The sequence below is a fragment of the Nesoenas mayeri genome (assembly GCF_963082525.1).
Source record: "Nesoenas mayeri genome assembly, chromosome: 13".
NCBI classification, from domain to species: Eukaryota; Metazoa; Chordata; class Aves; order Columbiformes; family Columbidae; genus Nesoenas; species Nesoenas mayeri.
Window position 1 is genome coordinate 3262743 of NC_137550.1, and position 26144 is coordinate 3288886.

Here is a 26144-nt window from a genome sequence, read left to right on the forward strand (position 1 = left end):
CAGGAGCTGTGCTGTGGGACACGGCCCAGAAGGCGCTGCTGCCAGGGAACCACACTGGGGAGCAAAGGCGCACGGCACAGCGTAGTTTCCCTTGAACTCTACATGGTAGAGATCATTAGCCATTTTGGATGATTATTTGGATACAAAGCATTATGTCAGTGCAGATGACTTCAGAATATTTCAAATGTCATTTGACTGAATCTGCGTACGTACATGAGAACACAGTGAGCAAGTCGTTGGGAAATAACGTGCTATCCTGTGTTGGGTTTAAATTTTCTCTTCTTTATACTGCATCTAAATACCACTTTTTATAACTGTTTTTAAAGCTTTCAAAACTAAGATAATTACTTAAAAGGAATTGTTTGTATCAACATATTCCCAAGCAAAGCTTCAGTTTTGACTATTTACTATATACGGATGAAAAAGCACTTCAACCAAAACATTTCCTCTGCTCAGATGCAAATGTATTTTGTTATAGAAAACAGCAGTTTTGACATAATTAGTTGTTGGCTTTCCATACCCAGTCTTAGCCTGTGCCCTGGATTCTAAAATAAATACAGGGCCTGAACAAGCTTACGTAAGAGACCAGCAAGCAAATCCCTGATAGCAGAGGTGGCCGGGACTTTGGCAGCCACATCTTGCTTAAACAACAACACAAAAACAGCCGCCCATACCTACCCAACTTTTAAAAATGTTGGCAACTCTTACCCATTTTTAGTAGGAGCAGCTCTGGGGTAACTCCTCTCACTGTCAGGTTTATAAATAAAACTATTCTCCAGCTTTTTCTATAAAGAACTTGGAAAATCCTACAGAACTTCTTGTTAAGGGGTCCTGATGGTAAATAGTTCTTTGACTGCCTTACAGATGCAGCGTAAAATTGCAGCTAGGATTCACTCTTGCTTGAGACTGTCAATTAAAAAGTGTCCTGCTTATAGTGTTAAATCACAGGTACCTGTAAAGCAAACAGTAATGCATGAGAGGTACCAGAGTCCATGAAGTGCATGGTAGTTCCCATTACAGTTACTTTACTACAGCAAAGAAGAAAAAAAAGCACTCGGTGTCATTTACAAATGATGATGTTTGGACAACTTAACTTCTGTGGTTTGGTTCCTTCACATCCAGTGGTGGTGTGTGACTGCAAGATCTAGGATTTGCTCTTCCTTTATCTAGCACACCTAAAAAAGCAGCTCATGTGTCATACTTGTTCACCTCTGTAGTTCGTTGTTATGCAAGCCAAAGAGTAAAGAACACAAAAATTTTAATTAGCAAACAACTCTCCACACAGACTTTGTTGGTACAACATAGTTATAAGTACATCTACAAACACATACAGGTTCTTTGGACTATGATATTTTAAAATATATTTTATATGACAATGTGAACAAATCTGGAAAAAACAAATTACTTCAACCTTATGTAGAGGTAGCTGAACAGTACTCTGTTCAATGATATGAGAGTATAACTTAAAGTTTCATTTCAAGTTCATTACAGTGCACAAAAGGATGTTTTACAAACAAATGGAATATACAAGTCCACAAAACTTTTTATTTCAAATGGCTTGATAGAGATATTTCTGGCACTCTTGTAACCACATAGCTTGATGGAATTAAATTGGACAAGTATATGGTGCCAAATTAAGACATCTAACACAGAGTCTTTGCTCCTCGTTTCTCTACTTCTGCTCCTCCCCAGGGAATTATAGAAGCTATTACATTGTTTTTGCTACACTTCTGCTCTGTAAACCTTTGTTCTGCAAATTGAATGTAAAGATTTAAAGGTGCATATGTTTATATTTATAAAATATATGGCTATGACTCTATTAAAAAGCTCAAGAATGGCAATAACAGAATACAGGCACTTCTATGTGAGGGTTACTTTAGACCTTATGAAACTCCACCATTATTAAGCACTTCACATGATACCTGGATGAGTAAGTCAATGTAGTAGTTCAGTTTATTATCTACCATTTTAATCCTGTCTAAGCAGAAGAGTTGCTTGTATCCAGGCAATATTTATTTAGCTAAATGTTCCAAAATAGTGACTTTGCTGAAACTACCATTTTTCTGTAGCTGTCAGACTTTCCATGATTTACGGGGCTTTGGAATGACCCCCAGATCCTAAACCAGGTGCTGCCCCAGTTACAAGTTCGGTTGTGAAGCTGACAAGTTGAATGAGAACTAAGCAGGGCTTGAGTTCATCTGCTGGAGGACTCAGGGAAGAGGGGAGCACTACCCAGAGTGCATACAGTTCCACTGGGGTTCTATGCACAAAAACCCGGTAGCTAATTTACACTTATTTTAAAAATCAGAGTTTGTGAACATGTTCTCCATTCCTAAACAGTGCATTTAAATATAACTCCTGTCATTAAACACCAGTAAAATGTCAGCACCAAGTAGAAATCATTAAGAGGAAAATTTTTCACAATGAGAACAATCAGCCCCTGGAATAATGTCCGCAGGGAAGCGGTGCATTCCCCAGCACTGGACACTGCCAGGGTTTGGCTGGACAGGGCGCTGGGCCAGCTTGCCTAGGCCGTGCTTTCGCCAGGCAACGTTGGACCAGATGATTCTTGAGGTCCCTTTCAACCCAGTATTCTATGAGAAGACCATCTAAAGCAAAACTTAATTTTATAAAGCTATTTCTCTACAGCACAGATTAAGCCAGAGATGTTATATCCAAATCCAGATGATTTTACTGAGATTAAAATAATCTTTGGATTCAGAAATCCACAGTTCAGGTGTTCTGTCCGTCAGCAGTCACACAGGACAGACAGTGTGACAGCTGGGATCTCTTATTGCTGCAAGGTGTGGAAGAGAAGACACCAGCACTTCAAACTAAAACAAAAGAGGGACTTTCACAACTAAAACCAGAATGTCACTTAAGACATAGCATGATAATGGCCTACCATACCATCTTATCATTTAATTATTAAAACTACTGAACTACTTTCCACAACTGTGTCTGAGTTTACTATCAGGTTTCATGATTTTTCCTGATTAATCCAGCCCTGTCTCAGGATACTTTCAACCAAGATAACAGCTGTTTTCATGGAAACATATCCCCGTAAGTTATTGCTAGACAGAGGAGCATATAAGACAAAGTTACTATGAGTGTCATCTGTCTGTGTATGGGAATGAAAAATTACTATTAATTTCTGCAGCAAACTTCTGTTCTTAATTAGAAACCTTATAATGTCTATGTACAGGGATTTGGAAAGGTGATACATTAAAATAAATAACAAGGACTGGCTGTATTTTGTTAAATACTTATAGAAAAGTGAAGATGTTTCAAATTAACAAAACCATATCTTTCAAATGCAAGCCTAAAACTTTCAAGAAATCTCAAGGAGATGTTTAGGTGCTGCTGCCCAGGAGACTGGAACTTAGTTCTAGTTTGACCTATTCTTGATTCCCTCTCTGCCCCTATATTACAGAACATTTGCCTTTTGTATTCCACTTTATTTTTAAAAAAAGGGGGACTGATCACATTTCCTGGGGAAAAAATTGTATATTGATTTCAGTAATCTGAACTCGGTGACCGGGGGTCAATGGAAATCAACTTATTTGAAGAACAAGCAAGAAGCCTGTGCATGCCTGATGCGCTCCCAATAAAGATTCATCAATACTTCTGGCCACACAGGAAATGCAAGTCTGAGTCAGGGTTTTTTTTTAACAGATGAGCAAGTCTGGTTATGGGACTGGATCTGGTATCTAGAAAATGTGAGAAGCTTCAATAAAATACTCCCCCAATTAGTGTTTTATCTGATCAATGCTGTTTCTATAATTAGAAGTGAAGCTATTTTAAAAAGATCTGTTCAGCTGTACATTCCTGCCTGTAATAAGTGTTGCATTTACATCCTTGTACTGATTAATACAACTGGAAAAAAAAAGTCAGCAATACGGTGGCATAACTAGAAGAGATTTTTGTTTTGAAGCCTCATTACTGACACTTGGCCCTCTCAGCTCACTCCTGGACAGCTTTGTGCTCTCTACCAAATCTGTTCTCAGTATTTTCATCTTCTGGTGGAATTCATAGACTTCAGCTGTTAACCTGGGATGTGTAGCCACAGACAGAACGGTGCTGTACACGTACAGATGAACCTTTGTGGTGTATCTGATTTGTTGTGCACACGCATTGTGTGCGGCAGGTCCAGTGTTTCCAGGCTGCAACAAATGCACTTGGCGTTGGTGATACAGGGCATGTACACAGGTTTCTGCTTTGGAAATTCTGGCAGCTTTACTCAAGGCTAATAGAAAAGACAATATTCACTTTTCAAGTCAAGGATTGTTTCCATGCCAATTTCTAAATCAACAAAATAGGCAGAATATGAGTATGTAGAAGACGTAGCATGCAGGAAAAAAGAACAATGAGGTCAGTGAGAAAACAGTTTAAAATAGATATTTAAGGTCCTTTTCTCACAGATAAGAGTAGCAAAGTGACAGCTTTTTCTGTGGGAGCAATATGGGCCCCTTATGCTATGCAATAATACATAATGGTTTAAGGAAGAATTGCATTTAATGCAGCTTCACTTCCAAACAAGTAGAAATCACTTTGTTATTGACTTACGAAGACAAATGCCATAGCAGGTGTCAGCCACCATACACTTGTTATTATTCAGAACATGTATGTATTTCTATACATTATTTACAGAGAAGCACGTTAAGTACCACCTATGGTATGGAAGAAGTGCAGCATCCTAGCATATGGAAATAAGTTGTAGCGTTTCTAGAGCAGCTCAATGCAAACACAGGATACATATTCCATTTGCATCACAAGACTGAAACATGTTTATCTTCCATTTGGTTCTTTGGTACCCTTATGGAAAAGTTCTATAGAATTTAACAAGAGAGGGAACAAAGGTAGTTTTATGGAGACTGAACAGTATGGAAGTTACTTTTAAGTAATAATTATTTCTGATGAGATGATGGAAAAACGCACAGAAAATTGGCATTAAATTCTACTGCATTTTTCCATAAAGGCATGGAATGGCAGAGACTGCTATCCTGGGTAAGCAAATAAATTTGTAGCATTCTATAACATTCTCAATTCAATCTATTCTTTGCCACTGGAAAGGAAAACAGTAGTTTAGAATAAAAGGCCCAGATCTGCTTACATTGAAATCCGTGAAAGTCAAAGTCAGATGGAGGCAAGATCCCAGCTAGAAAGCGGTTCACCGGGAGCAATAAAAGCAGCAAAACAAGTATATGAACTGTTAAAAAAAAATTAAAAATCAAAGCCAAGATACTTCCTGTTCTCATTTCTGCCCTATTTTTACCTGTTTTATAGCTACAAGTAATCATGCTAAAATTCACTTGTTTTCCTTGGGAGTTAACTATTATTAGCAAGACTACCCAGCCTCTGAAGAGAAATGCAATGGCTGGGCAGAGATTTGAAGCTAGCAGGAACCTGAAGATCGGGGTGAAATAAATAGCATTTATTACAACATATTCCTTCTCCTATGACACAAACTGCTCTCTGAGTCCCTAAAGCTGAAAAACTTCCCCCTGTCCCCACACACACACACTCTCCAAAGCCAAATCCTACCAAACAATTCAAAAAGAAATAAAACTGATCTTAACAGCAACAAGAGTTGATGTAAAAAACCCCACAACTATGTAGTAACCCACAATGAAATGCTACCAGTACTTCCAGTTTTCTGTAGAAGCCACTTTTCATATATTGTGGCTCTTTCTTCACAGTTGTTTGTAGCCATTATCTGGTTCTTGCAAGAAAGAGTTCAGATATAAATTCAACTCCAAGTTATTCTCTGTTTTCTGAAAAATTAGGGGATAGATCCTTCTGTCACCACTATGGCCCATTCCCACTGAGCTCAACCGCTCCATACCTGAACTGGCCCAAGCACTTAAACACGCTTGAGGTTCAGCGTCTGTGCGACTGGTTTGTGACAGCAGGAACCTGGTCACGAGCAGAGGATCAGGCTCCAAAAATTGTGCTGGAATTATCTCAGACATAATGTGTGTATTCAAAGACTTCATGGCAGGCTGGTTTGGGGGGGAAAAGTCCTTCTTAAGCCACAGCAGGACCAGGGATAAGTAGAAAAACATTCAAAGTATTTGAACACAAATATCTGAAAAGTTATGAAAGCAGTTGCTCATGCACTGCTAGAATCATCATTTTGCCCTCAGTGATAAATACAGGGTAAAAACACTATAAATAGAGCAGCTCATTTTCCTTTAGAGAATGAACACATAAATAATAAACACTTTGAAACAAAACATCATAGTGCAAAAATAAATTATCAAACAGAAGTTGTGAACATTATTTTACACAATGCTATATAAAACCTGAACCATTTGGAATAAAAGACTTTGCAGTTCACTGAAATAATGCATTAATGTTATTATTTCTGCTTCACATTAAACTGCACAGTTTATCCCTCATCCACTAAAAAAATAAAAATAAAATAAATTAAAAAACCCCTTAAGCTTTTTAAAAGGTTTATGGCAAACAAGATCACTTTTTGTTCTATCACATTTGTTATAAATTTAGCAGTGCAGTGATTGAATAATCATCTCAGAGTTCCAGAAGGAAACTATTGAAGTATCCATAAACTTCCCTTGTTCTTTATAACTCATTTTCTTTGAAATTCGGGCTTGAAACATCCTGACACTCAAATCTGTAAGACATTATTGCAGTTAGCTGAAGTTACAAGAGACAGTCTACAGTCAAGTACTGCGGGAGACTTCGCAGCTCTCCTCACCATCACCGTGATCTTGTACGAGACATGAATGTAAGGACACGTCTGATGCCATTCAAGCGGTCTTTGAGGGACTTCATGGCGAGGAAAGGGAGCTGAGCCCTGTTCTCAAGAGGAAGGACAGCCAGGACCCACCAGCACCAGGCTGGCCCATTAGGGTTAGACTGCAGCAAGGGGAAAAAAAATACAAGTTAGGATACATATAGATGGTAAGGTCTTGGTTTTGAACATTTAACTTTGAAAACACAGCATTTTGAGAGCAATCTGGCAAGCACGTCATTTCACTGCCAACCTGATGGCTTGTGATTACAGGTTGGCTTGAAAATAGTTACAACCAAGTTGCATGAAAATAGGATGTTGAAGGCATAATCAAGATGCGTTTCTATTTCTAGCAACAGTTTATAGGTTGGGTCTTCTATATATTTTTATGTTTTTTTTCCCCATGTTATTACTGACCCTGTTCTTCGGGATTCCTGCCTCCCTTCTTCATGCTTTGACACTAGTTCGTATTTTCTTTCTACTGTTACATTCTGTTATTTTAGGATTCCTATAATTTGCAGTCCTTGAACAAGAGTACCAACTTTCCTCATTTGTCTTCTCTCAGTCATTTAACTGAGGGAGTAGAGTAGGCAAAAAGGCATTTAAGTCTCTTGGGATTAATACAGTCAGTTAAGTAGTCTCAGGAACATACCAACACTAAATACAGGCTTTTCATTTGCAACTGTGCTACCACCGGCGTATGGTAATATAACTTAAATACTCAGCTTATGCAGAGTAAACAAAGAGTATTCGTATTTCTATCTTAAAACACCTCCCAGCTTATCGGCTGTCCCTGCTATTTCTGTCCCTAAAAGTTACATAAACCACTGGTTCTGCATACCTGCGGGTCAGGATCCTTAGCTGGCATTGGACCAAAATGACTGAGAATTCGACTTTTGAGTGCTTGCTTGAGGGAGTTAAACCACATATATGCCTGATCATAGACAGAATCATGGAGAACAAGTAATGCAGCATACTCTTGTCCTTGCACCTGAAAGGAGTAAAGAGAGGAGGAGGCTACTGTTAGTCCAGTCTGCATGTTGGGGAAGGCACAACATTAATACAGGGAAACAACAGGGAAACAACAGGGAAACAACAGGGAAACAACAGGGAAACAACAGGGAAACAACAGGGAAACAACAGGGAAACAACAGGGAAACAACAGGGAAACAACAGGGAAACAACAGGGAAACAACAGGGAAACAACAGGGAAACAACAGGGAAACAACAGGGAAACAACAGGGAAACATCAAGAAAGCTAGTTTGGTGTCCCCTATTCTGGTGTGTGTCCCCGCCACCAACTATCAAATCCTTTATTTTCCTATCCTATATTCTATGCCAAAGATTTGCAGAACAAGCACTTTCTGGATTGCTGTATGAAAACAACTTTTCTGTGTCATATGATGTTTATGTAAAAAAAGATTATGCAAGGCTTTTTTGTAATTATTAGCAGTTCGTCAGAGTAGACATTTTATCTTTCCATTATATACCAAAAGCTCATAGATCACCCAGAATACTTTACCTACACACATATATATATTTTTAAAAAAGAATTAATGTAAATAATTTTGAAGGTGTAATGACCTGATCCTGCTCTTTCTTACCTGAGCTTTCTAATTGGTTTCAATGCAAATGGAGGCAGGTACCCCCAGACACTTTATAAGCTGCAGCTATTCTGTCTATAAGAGTGGTAAGATCTCATCCTGGATTCAGTTAGTTTTGTCTTCTGCTAAAAATCTCTAGAAAAACACTCTTCAGTCTATAGGCAGTGTGTGTACATGCTTGTGGTAACTATTATGTTTCCCATCTCCAAACATGTGCAATTAGTAAATACCGCAAATTTGTTTTACTAGAAACTGTTCTACAAAAAAAAAAACCTCACTGAAAACGTATGTGCTTGGAATTTCACATGTAATACAGATTAAATGAAATATTTCTAAATTTACCTTTTGATCCTCAATGTACTCGATATCTGCTGTATTATAGCCATCGCGCTGGCTGTGCTCTATCACCTTAAATCTCCTCTTGCCGATGCTGTCTACAACAGAGCGACCATCAGCAAAGAATTCAACATTTCTTATCTCCAGAATGCAGCCATAATCTGCAAACCTATTGAAATCAGAACAAAAGCAAGTCAACAAGTCTTATTCTCTCCACCCTTCGTTCCACAGAACTGCCATACAGCCAGTCTCTGCCACAAAGGTATTTACCAGTGTCAGCTCATTTCTATTGTTCATAGTACTGACCTGCTGTGGTTCAAATTATTCCACAATTGTTTTCAAAACTATCAGGAAGATTCAGGCTGTCTAATCTGATTAACACTAACTGCATGTTTTGGAATACAGGAACATCTTATGAAATTCAAAGTTATACAGCTCAGCAGTACACTTGCTCCATAATCCAACTGACTTGTACAGAAGAGCAAGTGCAATTCAGAATATTAGAATTATGGAACAACTATATGATCTAGAATGAAAAATGTTTTCCCACAATTTTGGCAGATTTTAGTTTGCAGGTGTGTTTTGCGCACATCTTACTTTCTATGGTGTATATATACCCTGTAGGTACGCAGCATAAAAAGAAAGGAAGAAAGCTAAATACAGCCACAGACATTAAGGTCAAGTTACCTACGACTGACTGTAAAAGGCTCAATGTAAATGCTCAGCCAGTCCTTCTGAAGGTCCTGTTGTACCTCTGCAGCCTCCACTATATTCAGGACAGTGAAGATGTAAATGTATCCCGATAGATTAGCTATTCTTTCCATAATATAGAAAAAACTAACCCCACCAACACGCCTTACTGCCATGTCAATTTGGTTTCTTGTACCAAAGCATTCAACAGATTTCAGAACAGTAGAAGATACACTTCCTTTTCCTATATTACAGGAGGCCTGCAGCTCAGCTTCATACAACACACACTAGCTGTCTGTGTTTCAAGAAAAATGGGCAGACCTGTTAGTCAGAATCTAAGTGCTCAAGACAAACTTCAGTCTTCTCAATGTCTTTAACTGGCACGATGAGGAGGAAACTTTCTCTACTTGAAAATGATCACAGATATTACAGCCATGGACCTTTCTGCACCTCTCCAAGAGACTCGCTCCAGACTAAGTGGGGTACATCACATGGTCTGAGCATGCTGCTCACTCACCCCTTTACAGGGTCACTGATGCACATCCCAAATTGTTTGGTGCCAGTCTCCATGCACCTTCGAATCATCAAGCGATAACATGGCTCAAAGATGTGCAAAGGGCATGGGACTGTAGGATATGCCATTGTGCAGACAAATATAGGAACATTCTTATTTAGGCTGTAAGAAAGAAAGGAAAAATCAGATATGACATTCTACCAGACTACTGACAAGGTATAAAATATATTTTCTGCAATAACATAGTCTTTACAATTATGATAAATTTAAACAGAAATTATAACATCTTTAGAATAAAATCCTTCATGGAGAAAGTAAAAACTAAAATTACTTTTTCCCTTAATTAACTAGATATTATGGAAAGTGATATACCACGTACTAGCAGAAGGATTTTTTAGTTATGCTTTCTGGTTTTGCTAGTGAGAGCATTAATGCAGCTCCTTATTGCTTTTATTTACTTTATTTTCCTTAATCCCATTTCTTCCCTACCCAGTCCATCCCAACCCCCAGCCTGTGAGGCTGCTTCCACCTATTGTCTCACTCTGTGGCTTTCACAGAGCGCCCCTGAAAGCGGCCGCATTGCTTTGTACTTTGTTTATAAAGTAGCCTTCTACATTTCTTCTACTTCTGTTTATTGTTTAGCACAGTGTCCAGTTTTTATGCTAACTCAAATCACAATTTCATCTAGACTCTGTTTCTCTTTGAAATCACACGATACTGAAAAAGAAGCTCCTTTGTCAGCATCTTAGCTCGTGTTCCACAGCAGCAGGAGCCATTCACCAGCTAACGGCAGCGGTATTAAAGATTGGATTTTACATAAATGGATTACATACTTGGAAAGCTCTGCTATTTCCTCTTCATAAATCTTTCTTCTTTCAGTGAGTTCCTCTGGAAGATATCTAGCTATTAACTCCTCCATTAGCACTGTTTTACAGTATTTCCTCATAGCCAAGCACTGCAGTAAAAACACACACAACAAGTTATCTATAATGCCGGCATTTCAAAGCGCACTGTGCCTGTGCACAAGGTGGTCATCTGTTAGCTCCATTTTCTTATGTCTATACAAATCAAAACCATCTTTTAGGTTTGTACTGCCACTGCAGAGGTGGTTATTGAACCATTCCCGAAGTTACGGGCATTATCCTGGGAAATCTGGGAAGTAAAATCACCTCCTTTCTAAGTACAGGTCGGGCCCTAAGGTTTGAACAGAGGACACCATCCATGCTTTGTAAGTCACAAGAGCATTTTAAGAGTCACATTCTTCTTAAGTTATATTTCTTTTAAGTTGGGAAATAAAGGTTTCTGAAGGTGCACCCTATCCTGTGCCCTTGAATTTATGCCCAGAAAATCCAAGCATCCTTACTTCTGAGAGCCCTTCCTTGCACAGGGGACATTTTGGGTTGTGATCCAGGCATCTCTCAAGACATTTGAGACAGAAGGTGTGTCCACAAGGTGTTGTGACGGGTTCATAGAAGAGCCTGGATTGGAAAATCCAAAAACAAAAAGACAACAATATCGTGTACCAAAGTAAAACAAAACTCTGTTACCAGAACAAAAAAACCCACACCTATATTAATTCACTACATTTTACTGACCACTCCAGGGATAAAGCTGTTCTTTGCTTTCCATTTCCTCAACCAGCTTTTGTATTTATTCAGCTTACAGACTTGCTTATTGCCACCTAACATGAAAGGCAGCCCATGAATTCTGATTTCAGTGAACGTGAGAGGGAATACTGTCATTAACTTCCAACAAGCCAGGATTTAATTCTCCTCTATGTAAGCAATAAATAAAAGCAGAAGTTTGACATTTGACTTTTTCTAATGAAACTGAGCAATACTTGCGTAACTAGTACTGTGGAAATCATGTGATTATTTGTATGCATAAGCTAAGCACAAAAATAGCTATTTGCAGTAATAACCCACATAAGTGATTGCAATAAACCATTATTGCCAACTCTAATGTGGACTTAAAAAGCAGTTTTGTTGGAACAGACAGTTTTTATCCTTCAAATGATTGCTTTTCTGGCAAATGACTGACAGCAGATTCATGTTTCATCTAAAAAAGGTTTAAATATATAAGGCCAGGTCTTCAAAGTATCATGATGTCTAATTTTTACCCATTTCAAGTACCTCTGGGACACTTACTTTCATGTAAGGATTTTTTACTTATTATGATTACATGATACTGCAAAGTGATAGCGATGTTTCCTTGCCAATAAGTACCTCGGGGAGAGATAAATAACATGAAAGCTGTTTGGTTTTGTTTGGTTATTGGTCTTGTTCTTGTTTTTTAATATAAAACATCTGAAACTAGAAATTAAGTTGTTTGGCATATACTGCATTTTACAACATGCTGTCTAAGCATTTTAAGGTCTCAAATATTAATTCACTTGAATTATAACTACATTAATAAGTTTACTTTAAAATAAAACAGTACACTAAATTCCATTATACATCTGGAAATAATATTTAAACCCACATTTATTAGCGTCTTTAAAAAGATTTAAGAGCATAATTGGCTCTTAAAAAGATTGCCATAGCCAGTGTAATAAATGTCATTAGTTACTATAAAAGTTACTGTAAATATTGACATTTAAGTAAATGAACATATGAAAAAGTATCAAAAATACCACAGTATCTTATTGCAACTTGACTGTATAATTGAAAACCCTTGTTAATTGTTTCATGAAGAGACACCTCACTGCACCAAGCCTACCTTATTGCTTTGAACTGTATGAAATACTGAACTCTACGATATGTTTCAGTAAGCACTGGTTTGCACGTGGAATTATTTAGTAGTGACTTGATCTGAAACATTAGCCTAAAGACAAGGAATTCCTCTTACAATGAACACAAAAGCCAGGGGAGCTTTTTCCTGATGGCTCTGAGAGGACCTGGATGAAGCTCATGACTTGTAGAAAGAAACACTATGTACCAAGATTTCTCATGACATCATTTTAAGCTATTGTAACAGCAGAAACCAAATCACTCCTGCTGAGTAATGCTCCTTCATTTCTCACCAATATGTTGCTTTGACTGTTTCTTTTTTTATTTCCTGCTCGCTGCTGGAGCAAATGTAGATCAATAACATTTTGGCCACGCTATCAGACAAATAGGTTAATAACAGCTCCTGCAGTTAATTGTGAACAGGTCAGTAGGTTACTAGGTAATTAGTCCAAAGTATCTCAAGATCCAAATCTCTAAAATACTTCTGAGGAACATGGCAGGAAATAATTACAATCAACCTACATTAATAGCAAGAAAAAGGTCTTGTGACAGCTTCCCTTAGCACAAGCCTTCATTGTTGCAGTGATGTTACAAAGCGAATGGCCTCTATTTGGGATTGCAATTACTAGATCAGTATCACCATCCCCTCTCCTCTAAGGGAATCAGCAATCCTTGAGCTAATTCCTTTACAAATGTCTTGTAGCCTGGTTGTTTCTGACATAGAGGATGAGGGAGTAGGAATAATTAATTTTAATAAAAAACATCTGAAAAATGCTTTGTGGACATAATGATCATAAACATGCAGACTCATTAAAACCAGTAAGACTAATTGTGTGGCTTTCTGTTTGCTAAGAGCAAGTTTTGCTCTTAGCAGCATCAAGTCTTTTGACAGCTGTATAAACTTTCGCAGCATGTTTCAGCTGTAGGCAGAGGGAGAGGGGGCAGATCTGATTTATCACAAGCAGAAGTGAATCAAACAACACAGTAGTTACTCCCCAAAAGGTTTTGGTTTGTCTGAAATACATTGAAGCTTCTCGCTGCCCACCCTCCCCCCAGACAAGAAAACAAAGCAAATCCAGACTTGTCAAAGCACAGGCCTTCAGAAATAAATCCACAAAGAGGCTATCTGCTATTTAAGAATGTGAAGTATAGTGCCAAACTAACTCCAATATGCATTATTGATAAATCTAGGTAATTAAAAGGACAAAACTAAGCAACACTCAGTGCAGAGGTCAAGACTCCTGTAAAACATCTTCCCAATATCTCCTCCTATTTCAGTAACAAAACCTAACATATATATTTGCCAAAGTGAAAATGTTTTTTTACAAAACAAGCAGTAAAATAGATGTAGTTGACAACACCTACTGGTTTTATCAAGTTATTGCTGTCCCCAAGAATGACTGTTGGTTTACTGGAACAAGAGATCGTCAAGCAAATGGAATGGCAGCCTTAGTAAACTAAGGAACCATGTCTTAAGCAACAGAGAAAAAACATGTTCTTGTTTGCTTGCAAGATCCTCCTGTTGCAATAGCAGCACCACAGTATTTTACATACAAACTTGGAATATTCAAAGGATGTGGCTCCTTTAGCTATTTGTGCATTATATAACATCATACACGGCTCTGCAAATTCCAGAGGATGAATTGTGGTTTGTGCACTATGTGTGTCAGTGGGTGGTGAGAGGAAACCTTTCCCACACCTTCACTAGGTCACAAAAGGGAAAGAGGTAACAGCTTAAAAGCTGAAGACATCCACAAGAAAACAAAGAATACCTCATACACAGGGAGCAGTCCAAATCTGATGGATCCACAAATTCAAATGGAGTATGTTGTCCAGTACTATTTCCCTTTGTATCAGCTGTATCTATCAATAACAAACCACATGTTATAAGGTAATTGAATAGAACTATGTAAACGCAACAGTATTCCATGTATCTACAAGCAGCATCTGATATTTAAATGTTTATTGTATATACTTGCAAGTTACTGAACCATCAAGCATCATTGCAATAATTTCTATTGGCACAGATCAGGATATCTCCCCTTAATTTTGGTGACATTATACCCACTTACACAGGGTTGAATTTCTCCTAGCATTAACAATTAATATCATGACATTTTTATGAGTATTAGAAGTCTAAGTGGGACAAATTCCTCTGTTGTGCCATCCTAAATACATCCTAATACATCCTAAATACATCCCACAGTATGAAGAAAAGGCCAGATATCATGAACAAACAGAATTTGTGCTTTTAAACAAACTTTTAAAAATTGATCCAGAAAGTGCCAAGACCATGTGTGAAACTGTTCCATAAGGTTCAGAGCTCTGCTGATAAACCTGACCCAACCTTCTTAGCTCCCTTTAGACTAACATAATTGAAGTACATCTAGATATTTTTTTCCCATACAAAGATTCTACACCATGCCCTGATTAGGCTAAAGAGAAAATATAAAAGCTGAAGTGTAATTTGGACCCTTCTCCTCTAGGTTTCACAAAAGCAAAACTTCCACTGGTGGCACGCCATGGAACTCGCCCCGGGCATCGTTAAACACACCTTTCTTGGGCAGTTTGCAGGGTACCTCAGCACTGCGCGTCTCCTCCGCGCAGCACTTGTGCTTCAGCAGGCCGCGCTTCTCAGGTAAGAGAAAGGCAGGCTCCGGCATGGAGCTGAGCTTGTTCTCCTCCTCCGAGCAGTCCTTTTTGCTCTCTGTAATTTGTATAGATTTCTTCAAACTACCAGAAGTAGCTACATTTGATTCCTCTTGAATGGGAAAACCCTTTTTCTGTTCCACATTTACCTGCGTGAAGAAAGGATTGACATTAGACCAGCCTTCCAACAACTTGCTAAGGAAAAAAAACCCCAAACCTGTCACAAGTCTTTCATATTACAGATCACCAGACTTTGTAGTTCAAGAAGCAACAGTTTGAGAATTGCTGTGTCAGGGCCTGATTTTAATGAGGGGAAAAAAAATCAAGTGACCTATTGCTGTCCCCCGTTCCCCCCACACTGAGTATTTTCAGCCCTTATGTGTGGCTTTATAGCTTGGTCATCAAATTTGATTCAGGCAGAACTGTGGCCGGATCTCAGGTTAAATATATTGTCATCACTTAACCTATAGACAAATGCATACTGTTGAGATCATAAGCATGGTATCAACCATCAAACCAACCAAAACAAGGCGAGTTTATTTCAAGGAAGCAGTATGAACACACAAAACTTGTAACAGAGAAAGTGGACAGAGCTTCCTTCAGTGAGATTTCTTTCACAAAGGATAAAACGATCAGCCCTTATCCCACTGCGGCCACAGAACCACCTGTGAGCAGCCACCACAGGACATCATCTCTCAGCTTGTCACATCAACCCCCCAGTGAACCCGAAAGCAGATACTGTGGGTTGTGACCAGGAACTGCGGTGACGTGTAACATGCAGAAAGACCAGCGATCTGTCCCTCAAATGACTCCGCAAAAGGGTCATACACATGGATTTATTTTCAGAATATCCCAACAGCCTTTCCAGAAGGCAATGCCACTGATCCTTCTTATCAGTCTCAACAAGGCTGCTCAAAACCTGCCATTTTTATTTGTGAAGTTTTTTGTAGTGATAAGGACTAGTGAAGTTTTCTTCTATATACACAGTATATGCAAAACCTGTCCTCAAAGTTTAGGTTTCAATGAAACAAAAGTGGCACTTACAAACCTATGAATGTAAACCTCAACAGCCATTTACAAAACTACAGCTGTGAAACCAAACTTAACAGGGGAGTGAACATATCGTACACGGCTCTGCAATAACCTCTAAGCACTATAGGGAATCTGAATGCAGGATGGTTTTTGTCACTGACATCATCAGTTACAGTTCAAGCTGAAAACCTAGATTTTAGTGTTTCACAGCTTTTGAGGGTATCTCAATCCAATCTTCAGAGACTCTTTCCCACTACCAACTACTTGGAAGAGCTAGAGAGTTACAGGAATAGTACTCTATTCTGGCATAACATTTATCAGAACAACAATAGAAAACTTCTATTAAAGACAAAGAAGTCAGATAAAGAGACTTCAATAAGTCAACATTGTTTTGTATCTGCTGAAACTCAGTAAAAATCTGAGAAAAATCTATTCTCCTATCTCCAAGAGAAAGCTTCCCAATGCAAACATAAAACACACAACAAATTAAGAACCACACATCAGACTTGATCGTTACCTTGAGCAACCTTTGTAGGTTATGGCTGGTGCCTCCAGATCCCACTGAATTTAGGAGATTCCCCTTTAATCTAGAGTGATGTGACAACAGCTGCAGGATATCGGGTAAGTGTTCCTGAGCATTCCCCGGGATGAGTGAAAACAAACTAAGTAGAAGCTGTGATATAAAACAGAACACTTCACTGCTTAGTTCCTTCCTTGCAACCTCCAAATGAAAAAGCAAGTAAGGGAATAGCTGAAAGAAGCATCCTTGATCTTGTTAAAACCATTTAAAGAGCCCTTTAGACTAAGGTAAGAAGAAAAAGTGAAAGAGCTATTGCAATATAGGCCAGACAGCAAGAGACATTTTCAGAGTTAAATAAGCCCATAAATTTATTAACCATTCTCTGTGATGTGACACACACGCCTTTGTCCTCTCATCCTGCAGTTCAGAACTCACCAGAAATTACTAACATATTTCTTAAATATGTTTTTTCTGCACATCAGAAGCTTTCACTGGAGTTTGCTAGTACAGAGAGCACTCATCTCACAGGCTTAATCCAAGTTCAGTTAAGTAAATGCCTCTGATATTGTAAATTGTAGCTATTTTTAATTCACTTATGAGAGAACACCAAAAAAATGTAGGCAGTAGAAAAATGCTATTTCTTCCTTTGCTATCAGAAAATGAGTGAATCTGTATCAAGTAGCAGCTTGTAGCCACTTGTAGGACATAGCTTATCAGATGATTATTCAAGGAAAGAAACAGAGCTGAATGGAAGATTCACACTCCAAAAACTAATTTCAACATACTATGGAGGTGATCCTGCTGATGCCTGAAGAAGCCACATGACAGCTGAGATTTCTTTTTAAAGTCAAAAAGGATTCCACAGGATCACACTATGTCAAAACCAGCACAGACGGACAGTTAATACAAGTGAAACATCACAGCTGCACCTGAAGAATTTGGTAAAATGTAGTATGTCATTGTTATGCAAACAGCCTTGGAAATGACCCAGTAGAACATTGCATCATGGATGAACTCTGTGTCTGATGAGTGCATGAGTAATTCTTTCAGTCATAAGAAGCCTAGTTTTTTTTCTCAGAACCCCACTGTTCAGAAATTAGGTGTCTTGGATAAGGCTATTTGGAGTCTGAATTTAGAAACATATCTGTTTGTTCCTGCTTTTTTTGCTCTAGTGCGCAGGAAGTCTCCCAGCATGACTATGAGAACAAATCATGGCACAATGACAGTGAAAGGCTGCACGGAGCCCACTGAAGAAAAAAAACCCAACCAAAACAAACACACCACCACCCAAAAACCAACCAAACACAACCCCCCCTCCAACACCAAAAAAACCCACCTGCACCACCCACACAACTAAAAAAAAAAACCCCAAATATCAGTAGCAAAAAACTCAGAGGAGATGGCAATCTCAACTATATGTAAAATGAGAGAAAAATTCGATTGCACTACAGCCATCCAGGTTATACGCTCAGTCACTTCCATGATCAGTGCTTTACTGTAAGAATTCTATCATGCATAGAATACCTTACATATATAGCACACGGAAACCCAGAAGTTCCCATCCCAACAGTGGTGGAACAAAGTGTGAACGCACTGCCACTTAGAAAATTCAGTACAAGGAAAATAGAACTGCTACATTATATTACCATAAGCTATCACTGTGATGCTAAACCTTATAGCTACGACAACAAAAAAAATGGTCAAATGTCAAAACACTGATTCACAGAAAATCGGAGATGTGAGGGGTGTGCTAAGCCAAGCCGTCTTCACAAAAGCCACATAAGAATCTGCAGATTCACTCACTGCAGATTCACTTTGCTGCTTATATAGCATTAATTATTCGCAACCTTTAAAAACGATTTTAAAGCATCTCTTTTGTTGACTGCTTCCCTTCACGCCTCCTTCGCGCAGGGACGCGCAGCAGCACGACTGGCAGGAGGAAGAGAGCTGCTGCTCCCAAGCGGAGTTTGACGGCTGCTGCGTGTTCCATGCTGACAGTCAACGGCCTGAGACAACACTGAGTGGCAGCTCCCCCTCTTCTGCGTTGTCATCGGTCACACGCTGCCAAGCTAGAAAGCCGTTTAGAAATCTGACTATAGGGAATCACGATAGGCTGTGGGTGGCAATTATTAACAATTCAGCTTTTACTTCACTGATGCTAACACTGTAACTGTTTCCACGTAGTAAGTACATGTCCTTGCTACTTCTCAATCTTCACATAAGCAATACATATAATTCAAGTTTGAGCAACAGTCTGGATGTAACTCTCCATCCAGCTCTTGACAGTAATGAAAGAGGGGAAGAGACAAGAAAAATTCCTATCCTCCTTCATGAAAGGCCACTGAAAACAACAACTTAGGGAACTCACCTTTTGTGCCTCAGACTTGGCAGTCTTGTTCCCAGTATCTAGAGCAAGGCAGAATAGAAACTCTCTTAAAGCTTCTTCTGTTTTCCCCAGATTAGCTAATGCTTGTCCTTTCCTCAGGTGACCCTGCAGTCAAACACATCCATAGTTGCAGCTTTTGCTCTTTCGTCATGCAAAAACAAAGATGAAATTACAAAAGACCTTTCCAGAGAAGAAAAAGTTAGGGATAGAGACTCACTATAACCACCTCTTTTACCTGGACACCATCAGTATCAGGGTTTTTAACCACAAGTGTCCTGAAAACTCTTACAGGCAGAACTGAAATATTTTCTAACTCAAACAAGTATGATTTGTGCAGTACCTGAGCCCAACTGATCGTGGAGAAATCTACCTCCCCTACATTCATCTCCTAAAATAGTCATTATATCCTTATAGAATTATATAAGCCCAGTGTTCAGCTTTTAGAGACAGTTCATGAACTTGAGATTCATCCAGGTCAAAAACAATAGTGTCAGGTCATCCTCTGGGATTATCACTCACTTCCTTCACCCCAGGAAGCTCAAGAATATGTTAAATGTGTGTAAATCAGAGAGTCCAAGAAGTTACAGGACTTAAAGCCTCCATCAGATACAGTTGTCTGACCATCCCAACCGTTTTTTAATCAGGGCAGTATTAAGGTTTTAAATCAAACTATGTTTGGAGTCAGAACTTACTTTCAACCAGTTCGGCTGCAGTCTGCATGCCATTTCGGCATCATGCAATGCATCTTCACAAGCTTTCAAAGTAGAGTTAATCTGAGACCGGTTGCTGTACAGTAAGTGGTCATTTGGAGCTGCAGGAAATAGAAAAATTGGTTGATTAAAGTAACTTAAAAGTTAGTTGCATAAGATACATATATATATATATTTTTTTTTTAAACCACATGTTGGTGCCTCCAAGTTGTACAAAACCACAAAATAGCCACTCTTTAAATAACTATGTACTAACTGAAATCTGGAAACCTCTTTGGGCAACTCCAGAGAACATGTCAGCTGTGTATTATATAACTGCAGGGAACATTGCATAAATAAATGCTGAGACACTCACACAATAAATTATCAGCCCTGAACGAGGATTCGATGATTGATAGAAACATACAGGAGAAATTTAAGGTGGCGAGTGGAATGCTGTCATACTGCAGGGAGGAGTTTCAAAATTTTTAGTATCAAAGTTTTTAAATGGTACATAAGCATATTTTCTTGCCATAGCTTAACACAGGAAAACAAGCTGCAACTACGAGAATCAGGTAACACTACAGCAGCGCAGATGAAGTGATCTGGTTACACACGCTGCCTGATGTAGCATCAAGACAGCGTGTACTGAATTAAGGCTGTACGCTTGTGTTTGGAATACCCCGGCGTTTGAAAGAAACTCTTACCCGTAATACCGTGCCTTCAATCGCCACCCATTGCGCGCAGCGTCAGCTGCTTTGTCTAGAACTCCATTAAAACGACCACAGCAAAACTTTTCTCCGCACAGCCCGTGCCGGCGGTTCCCGCTGCGCACCCGCGGCCCCGCCGCTGCCCTGGCCGAGCCGCTCGCGTCCCCGCGGTGCTCGCCAGGGACACTCCGCGCCCAGCGACCCGCCCGCCCGGAGCCCTTCCCGGGGAGCGGCGGGGCGCCCCGGGCGAGGCCGCCCGCTCCCGCCCGGCTCCGCCGGTTACACAACGGCGCCGGCGGGGGGGAGCCCAGCCGGACCGCAGGCTCCGGCTTACGCAACCGCTGCTCTCCTGACCCAGTTTCACTGAGGGCCGAAAAGCCCCTACCCCTCCCCGGGGCTCTTCCCCCGGGCTCCTCCGCCACCTGCCCCGGACCCGGCCCGGGCGGCGGCCGCCCACCGCGAGGAGCCGGCGGCAGGCTGGAGCGTGGCCCCGGCACACCCCCGGGCGCGGGGCCTGCCCTCGGCCCAGCCCGGGACTCGGCGGGGTGAGACACGCCGGAGCGGCGGCCGGCGAGCCCCGGCCGGTGGACACTTGTCTGCCCCGCCGCGCCCGGAGCGGCGGCGGCCGGGGAGCGCGTCCCCCGCGGGCAGGTGTCGGGGAAGGGGGACCCGTTACCTAGGCTGACCGCTTCGTTGTACTTCTGCAGGGCGGCTTGTAGCTTCTTCTCTTTATAGAGGAGGTTCCCTTCGTGCCTGAGCTGCGAAGCCTTCACTTGGCAGGGGAACCACTTGGCCAGCAGGTTGCTGAGGATGACATTGACCCGCAGGAGCTGCCCGGCCGCCGCGCTGCCCTCCTCCTTACACAGAACGCAGCGGGACTCGGCCGCCCGGTCCCTCTCCAGGCACTTTTTGCAGAACGTGTGTCCGCAAGGCAAGGAAACGGGCTCGAAGAGGAAGCCCTGGCATTTGCGGCACCTGAAGACATCCCACTCGCGGGGCTGCGGGGGGCCGCTCCCGGCGGCGGGCAGCCCCTCTTTGATCCGGACGCTCTGCGCCAGGCACTCCACCAGCTTCTCCAACTGCTCCGCCCGCAGCTGCTGGTGGCGGGACGCCAGCTGGTAGAGCGGCAGGGCTTCGTGCAGCCGCCCGCCGTAGGCGAGTGCGTCGGCTCGCCCGAGCAGCACCTGCCACTCGGGCCCCAGGCCGCCGCCCGACAGCTCCAAGTTCTGCGCCTGACGAGCCCCGGCCGCCAGCTGCAGCACCAGCTGGGGCTCCGGGCGCTGCTGCTGCTGCGGCGGCAGGTGGGAGCCCATGGCGGAGGGCAGCGTCCCTAGCGGGGCGGGCGGTGCGCGGCGCCGGAGCGCGCAGGCAGAGGGGGCGCGGGCGCGGTGCGGCCCCACCGGCCCATGCTGCGGCCGCCCCGCGCCGGGAGCGCCCCGCGCCGCCGCCGCTTATATAAAGGCGGGCACGTGACGCCGGGCGGCGGCGCTCATTGGGCAGCGCCCGCAGGTTGTTACAAAACCAGGCGGTTTTGTAACGCGCCAACAACGGCCCCGGTCCGGCCCGCTGAGGGGCCCGCCCGCCGCCTCCGCCCCGGGCAGCACCTCCCGGAACCCCAGCTGGGGTCCGGCAAGAGTAGGGGCAAGCCGGTGATGCTCCTGAACGGGTGTCGGGGCCCGGCCGGGAAAGAGCGGCCGGGCCGGCGTGAGAGTCCGTCGGGCGCGGCAGCTGCGCCGCCTCGGCACCGCTGGCTGCTGCTGTCCGCTTCGGCCGGTCTCACACGCAGCCGACACCAACCGGCGCTCGCCCCCGCCCCGCCAGCCCCTGCCGTGTTTCTCCCCGAGCGCTGCGGGGTCCGGCACAGCCGCGCACCGCACGGAGGAACCCACCGGGAGCCGTTCCCCGGCCGGTTACGCTGCGCGTTAAGTTCCGTTTGACCCGCTGGTCTCCAGTGACACCACGGTGAGAAACGCAGTTCAGTTCTGGGTTTGGTGTTTCGGTACCTACGGTAATATAAAGGAAGTCGCAGTTCAAAGCGATTTGGAAAAACAAGAATTGCATTCCCTGCTATAGCTGGAGTTTTAGAGGCTGTAGTTATACGGTTAATCACTCTTTAATCGAATCTACGTAGTAGTGAAGCTATTTTAATGTCAGGTAATAATGCTTGCAGGACAAGTAAGCAGAACATAGCAGGAAAATGGTGAGTTTGGCCATGTGGTGCAGCATATTGCATAGATACACCTGTCTGTGCCAGGTTCTAGATTAATAAAAGCCACACCTTGTGATGTATGTTTGTTTTGTTTAAGACCAGTTGTGTTGACCACTTCAATCTGCACATTCCCATCCATTTTCATTATATGAAAGTATCACACTAGTTTTGTAAGCATTCGTGCTAAATGTAGCCTAGGGACAAAGTGACCTGTGCTACCACAGAATAGAAGCAGTTGTTTTAAAAGAAGTTGTCTGAGTTTTTTTTTGTTTGCAGTTTTGCACAGATCTAGAAATGTCCATGAGATGTATATGTACACACATTTGCAAATACTCTAAAAATATAGGGCACTTCTCACACTGTCTGCTGCAGAATTTGAAATTTCTGAGGATGCCCTATTACTGATCCTATTGGCCTTCTCACAAAGCTTAAGAGAGAGGATGAAGGAATTAATTTCCCATTTCTTACTTACAGAAGTATCTGGGCTCCCAGGCTTAGACTGTGTAAGCTAAGCAGGTATTAAAGGACAAGCACTGCCTATGGGCTTTGAATGGACGGGACAAAATACAGAAGAAAGGATATAATGTGACTTTTGTAAGACTTGTTTAAAGAAGATGCTTCAGAAAGTTCAGATGAACTTGGAATTAAAGTGAAAAACCAATTCAAGGACCTTAACTCTTAATAATATACACTTTAAATTAAAAATGAGGGCTAGTTTTGTGGTGTTTATGTGTCCATGTGTAGGCAATCCTTAAGCTTATGAAGTCAGATATATACCTGTAAACAGAAGCTGGCCATCAGACCCTTCAGTTGTCTTTGATCCTTATGATACTAAGACACTTTGTACCTGCCAAAATTTGGCTTCTTTCTCTAGGGTTCTTGAATCTTTAAAACAAAACCAAACCAAACACAAAAAAATAAGAAAAAAGTTCAACACCTAACTGTTGTTCCCAGACAAGCCCTTTAATTAGAAGGCAGCTAATTGAATAACTGCTGGTTTCCGTAATTCTTTTTCCCATCGCTTAAGTCAGATAATAATCCAAAGTACAGCTTGCCATCAAATAATTCAGAGAAAGACAGGACAACTGGAACACTTACAATTTCAGTTAATCAATGCTGCAGAGCAGCTAGAAAAATTAGCATTTGTGCTCAAAGTACGGGGTTTTCCCACTGGACTCAATCTCACTGACATAGACTTCTTGTTTTCCAAACTTCCAGGCAAGAAAAACGCACACTATAAAACAACAAAACCTTAACAAACAAAAAAGAAAAAGAAAGAAAAATGCTTTCTTGTAGCCTTGAGGTCGACAGTTGTCTCTATTGCAAAACTATAGTCTCGACAACCCCTCAGTGTGTTATTTTATAACCATTGTCCTGAAAACCACTATGAGTCAAAGCCTATTCAAGCGAGGGAAAGTGACATAACCGCTGGTTACCAGTAGCAAAGCAAGGACAATCTCTCTATCAGGGATACGCCACCAGTATTTACATAGTTACATAGCAGACACTTAAAGAGGTAAGTCATGGTATAAAGGGAGGGTTTCTAGCAGCACATTAATTCAAGATAGGGGAAGGAAATAGATGATAATAGAAAAAGTAATCAGTGTTTGTGCTCTGAAAGGACACGGTTTCTCTTTACAGTGTGTGAAAGCATCCGCAGGGGTAGCTGACATTCTGACCACTCAGGACCGAAATGAGTCTCAAAAAAGCACCCTGAAATGTACTTCTGGGAATTCTCTTACACCAGCAGGGATGTGGCTGAAACATTTCAAGAGAAAAGGGCCAGCTGTGCTTGTGAGCTGCTCCTGTGGTGGAAGCTGCATGTTTATGAGGGTTCAGAACACAGACCTTGGTCTGAAGCCAGAAAACAGTTAAGACCTTATTATGGATGGCCTAGGGGCAACAGCTCTGTGACTTTTCAGGGGAGAAACCAGCTGGCTCTGCCTCTGCTAGTTCCTGGTGTGTGTGGCGTTTGGTAAATGTTAGTACTTTGTGGGGTGTGACAGGTACAGAACGAGCCGTACATTCGCTAACAGCAAAATATTTTAAAGCCCAGCTACTAATTTACTGTTCACTACAAGTCAAACAAATACAAAATACTTGATTCTGACATCCGGCTTGGCTCTGCAAAGACTGTTTTAGCAAAACCAGCTGTGTAAATTTGATGTACATGCTCAATCTAGATATGCCGGAGTGGGTATTTTTATACAACATCCTAAAAGTGTGGAGTTTTCATACATTCATACATATTTATGGATTTGCAGCAACAGTAGGTCATGAGGTGTACCTGATTAGAAAGGAAAAATAAAAAGCAACCCCCTACCTACCTGCATTGTTCATGAGATCAAGAATGGATTTATCCTTCACTTAAACAGAAGTAGTTAAAGCCAGGAGGTGACTCACTCTGCAAAAACACATCTCCCTTGTGTGATTTTTTCTACAAAGGGAGCTTTAATTTTTTTCCTTTTAATGACAATGAGCACAATACTGATCTCCTTCCAGCAGTTAATGGCTGGCATAACAGGCAATATGAAAGCATGACTACATTCTTCAGCCTTCTGGAACTATAATCTGCATCACATTTTAAGACCACAAAAATAACCAGCAAACCTGTTTCTTTCCTCTTTCAAACACAACTAACCCAAGTGTGAATTTCCGACCTACTAGTCATGCCGACAAAGCTTCTCTACTAGAAGCAGGGATGTGAGAAGTCATGTAACAACTACAGTCACAGATGGCTTTGTACTTCCAAGTGCTCTGCACACACTGTGATAGTCCATAGGCAAGAACAGATTTGGGCGGACGGCCCATGGAGTTGAGCCAATTTAAAAAGCAAATAAAAAAAGAGGGAGACCTGGCCATTACGCCAGGAAGGTGCCATGACTGATGGTTAGAGAACAGGACGTGAATTTTCCTACACAAACATCTGTGGGAGTGTAAAAGGCCTCCTGAATCCACGATTTTATTTCAGTATTTTTCTGCAGGGAGTGAGGAAGATAAAGGCAAGTTCTATAGTCTTAAAAAAAAAAATGAGAGAAGTATGGGTGGTACTACTGAGATAGAAACCCTGACAGCAGCTAGAATAAGCCAATGCTTAAAAATGATAGTGGCAGTTGCTTTCTAAACTGTCTTTGACAGCCACATAAATCCAATAGTACTAGGGACCGTGGCCTGTGCCATCTTTGGACCGTTGCCAACAGCCTCCATACCTTTGCTGCTGGGGGAAAATTCAGGCAATGATTGAGGAATGCATCCCTTCTTGGCAAAAACCTTAGGGACATACTTGTGGTCCCATGGTGTTAAATGAGACTTAAAACAT

At 41.6% G+C, this 26144-nt stretch overlaps 2 protein-coding genes across 11 annotated transcripts in view; one reads left to right on the forward strand and one right to left on the reverse strand.

The window, feature by feature from the left end:
* Window positions 1-1242: 1242 nt before the first annotated feature.
* LONRF3 (LON peptidase N-terminal domain and ring finger 3) lies at window positions 1243-22035 on the reverse strand. 10 transcript variants are annotated; one of them, XR_013922768.1, is made up of 14 exons: window positions 21293-22035; window positions 19910-20028; window positions 19200-19322; window positions 17617-17703; window positions 16829-16984; window positions 15185-15428; window positions 14403-14493; window positions 11265-11379; window positions 10735-10856; window positions 9905-10063; window positions 8704-8866; window positions 7599-7748; window positions 5846-6882; window positions 1243-5209 (listed from the first exon to the last, which is right to left on the reverse strand). XR_013922768.1 is itself a non-coding variant. In XM_080352673.1 (14 exons), the coding sequence occupies exons 1-13, from the start codon at window positions 21927-21929 to the stop codon at window positions 6724-6726; spliced, it is 2325 nt and encodes a 774-aa protein (XP_080208799.1). In that variant the 5' UTR covers window positions 21930-22035; the 3' UTR covers window positions 1243-6002; window positions 6722-6723. The 10 variants fall into 10 exon arrangements, 5 of the variants coding, with proteins under 5 accessions (XP_080208799.1, XP_080208798.1, XP_080208800.1 ...); XR_013922769.1 differs by having other exon boundaries at window positions 1243-4163; window positions 5114-6882; XR_013922770.1 differs by having other exon boundaries at window positions 1243-4246; window positions 5114-6882.
* Window positions 22036-22141: 106 nt separating this feature from the next.
* The window catches only part of FAM199X (family with sequence similarity 199, X-linked), a 33964-nt gene continuing 29961 nt past the window's right edge, over window positions 22142-26144 (forward strand). The window contains exon 1 of the mRNA XM_080352464.1: window positions 22142-22578. The gene's annotated coding sequence lies outside the window, so the exon portion shown is untranslated. The remainder of the gene's footprint in view (window positions 22579-26144) is intronic.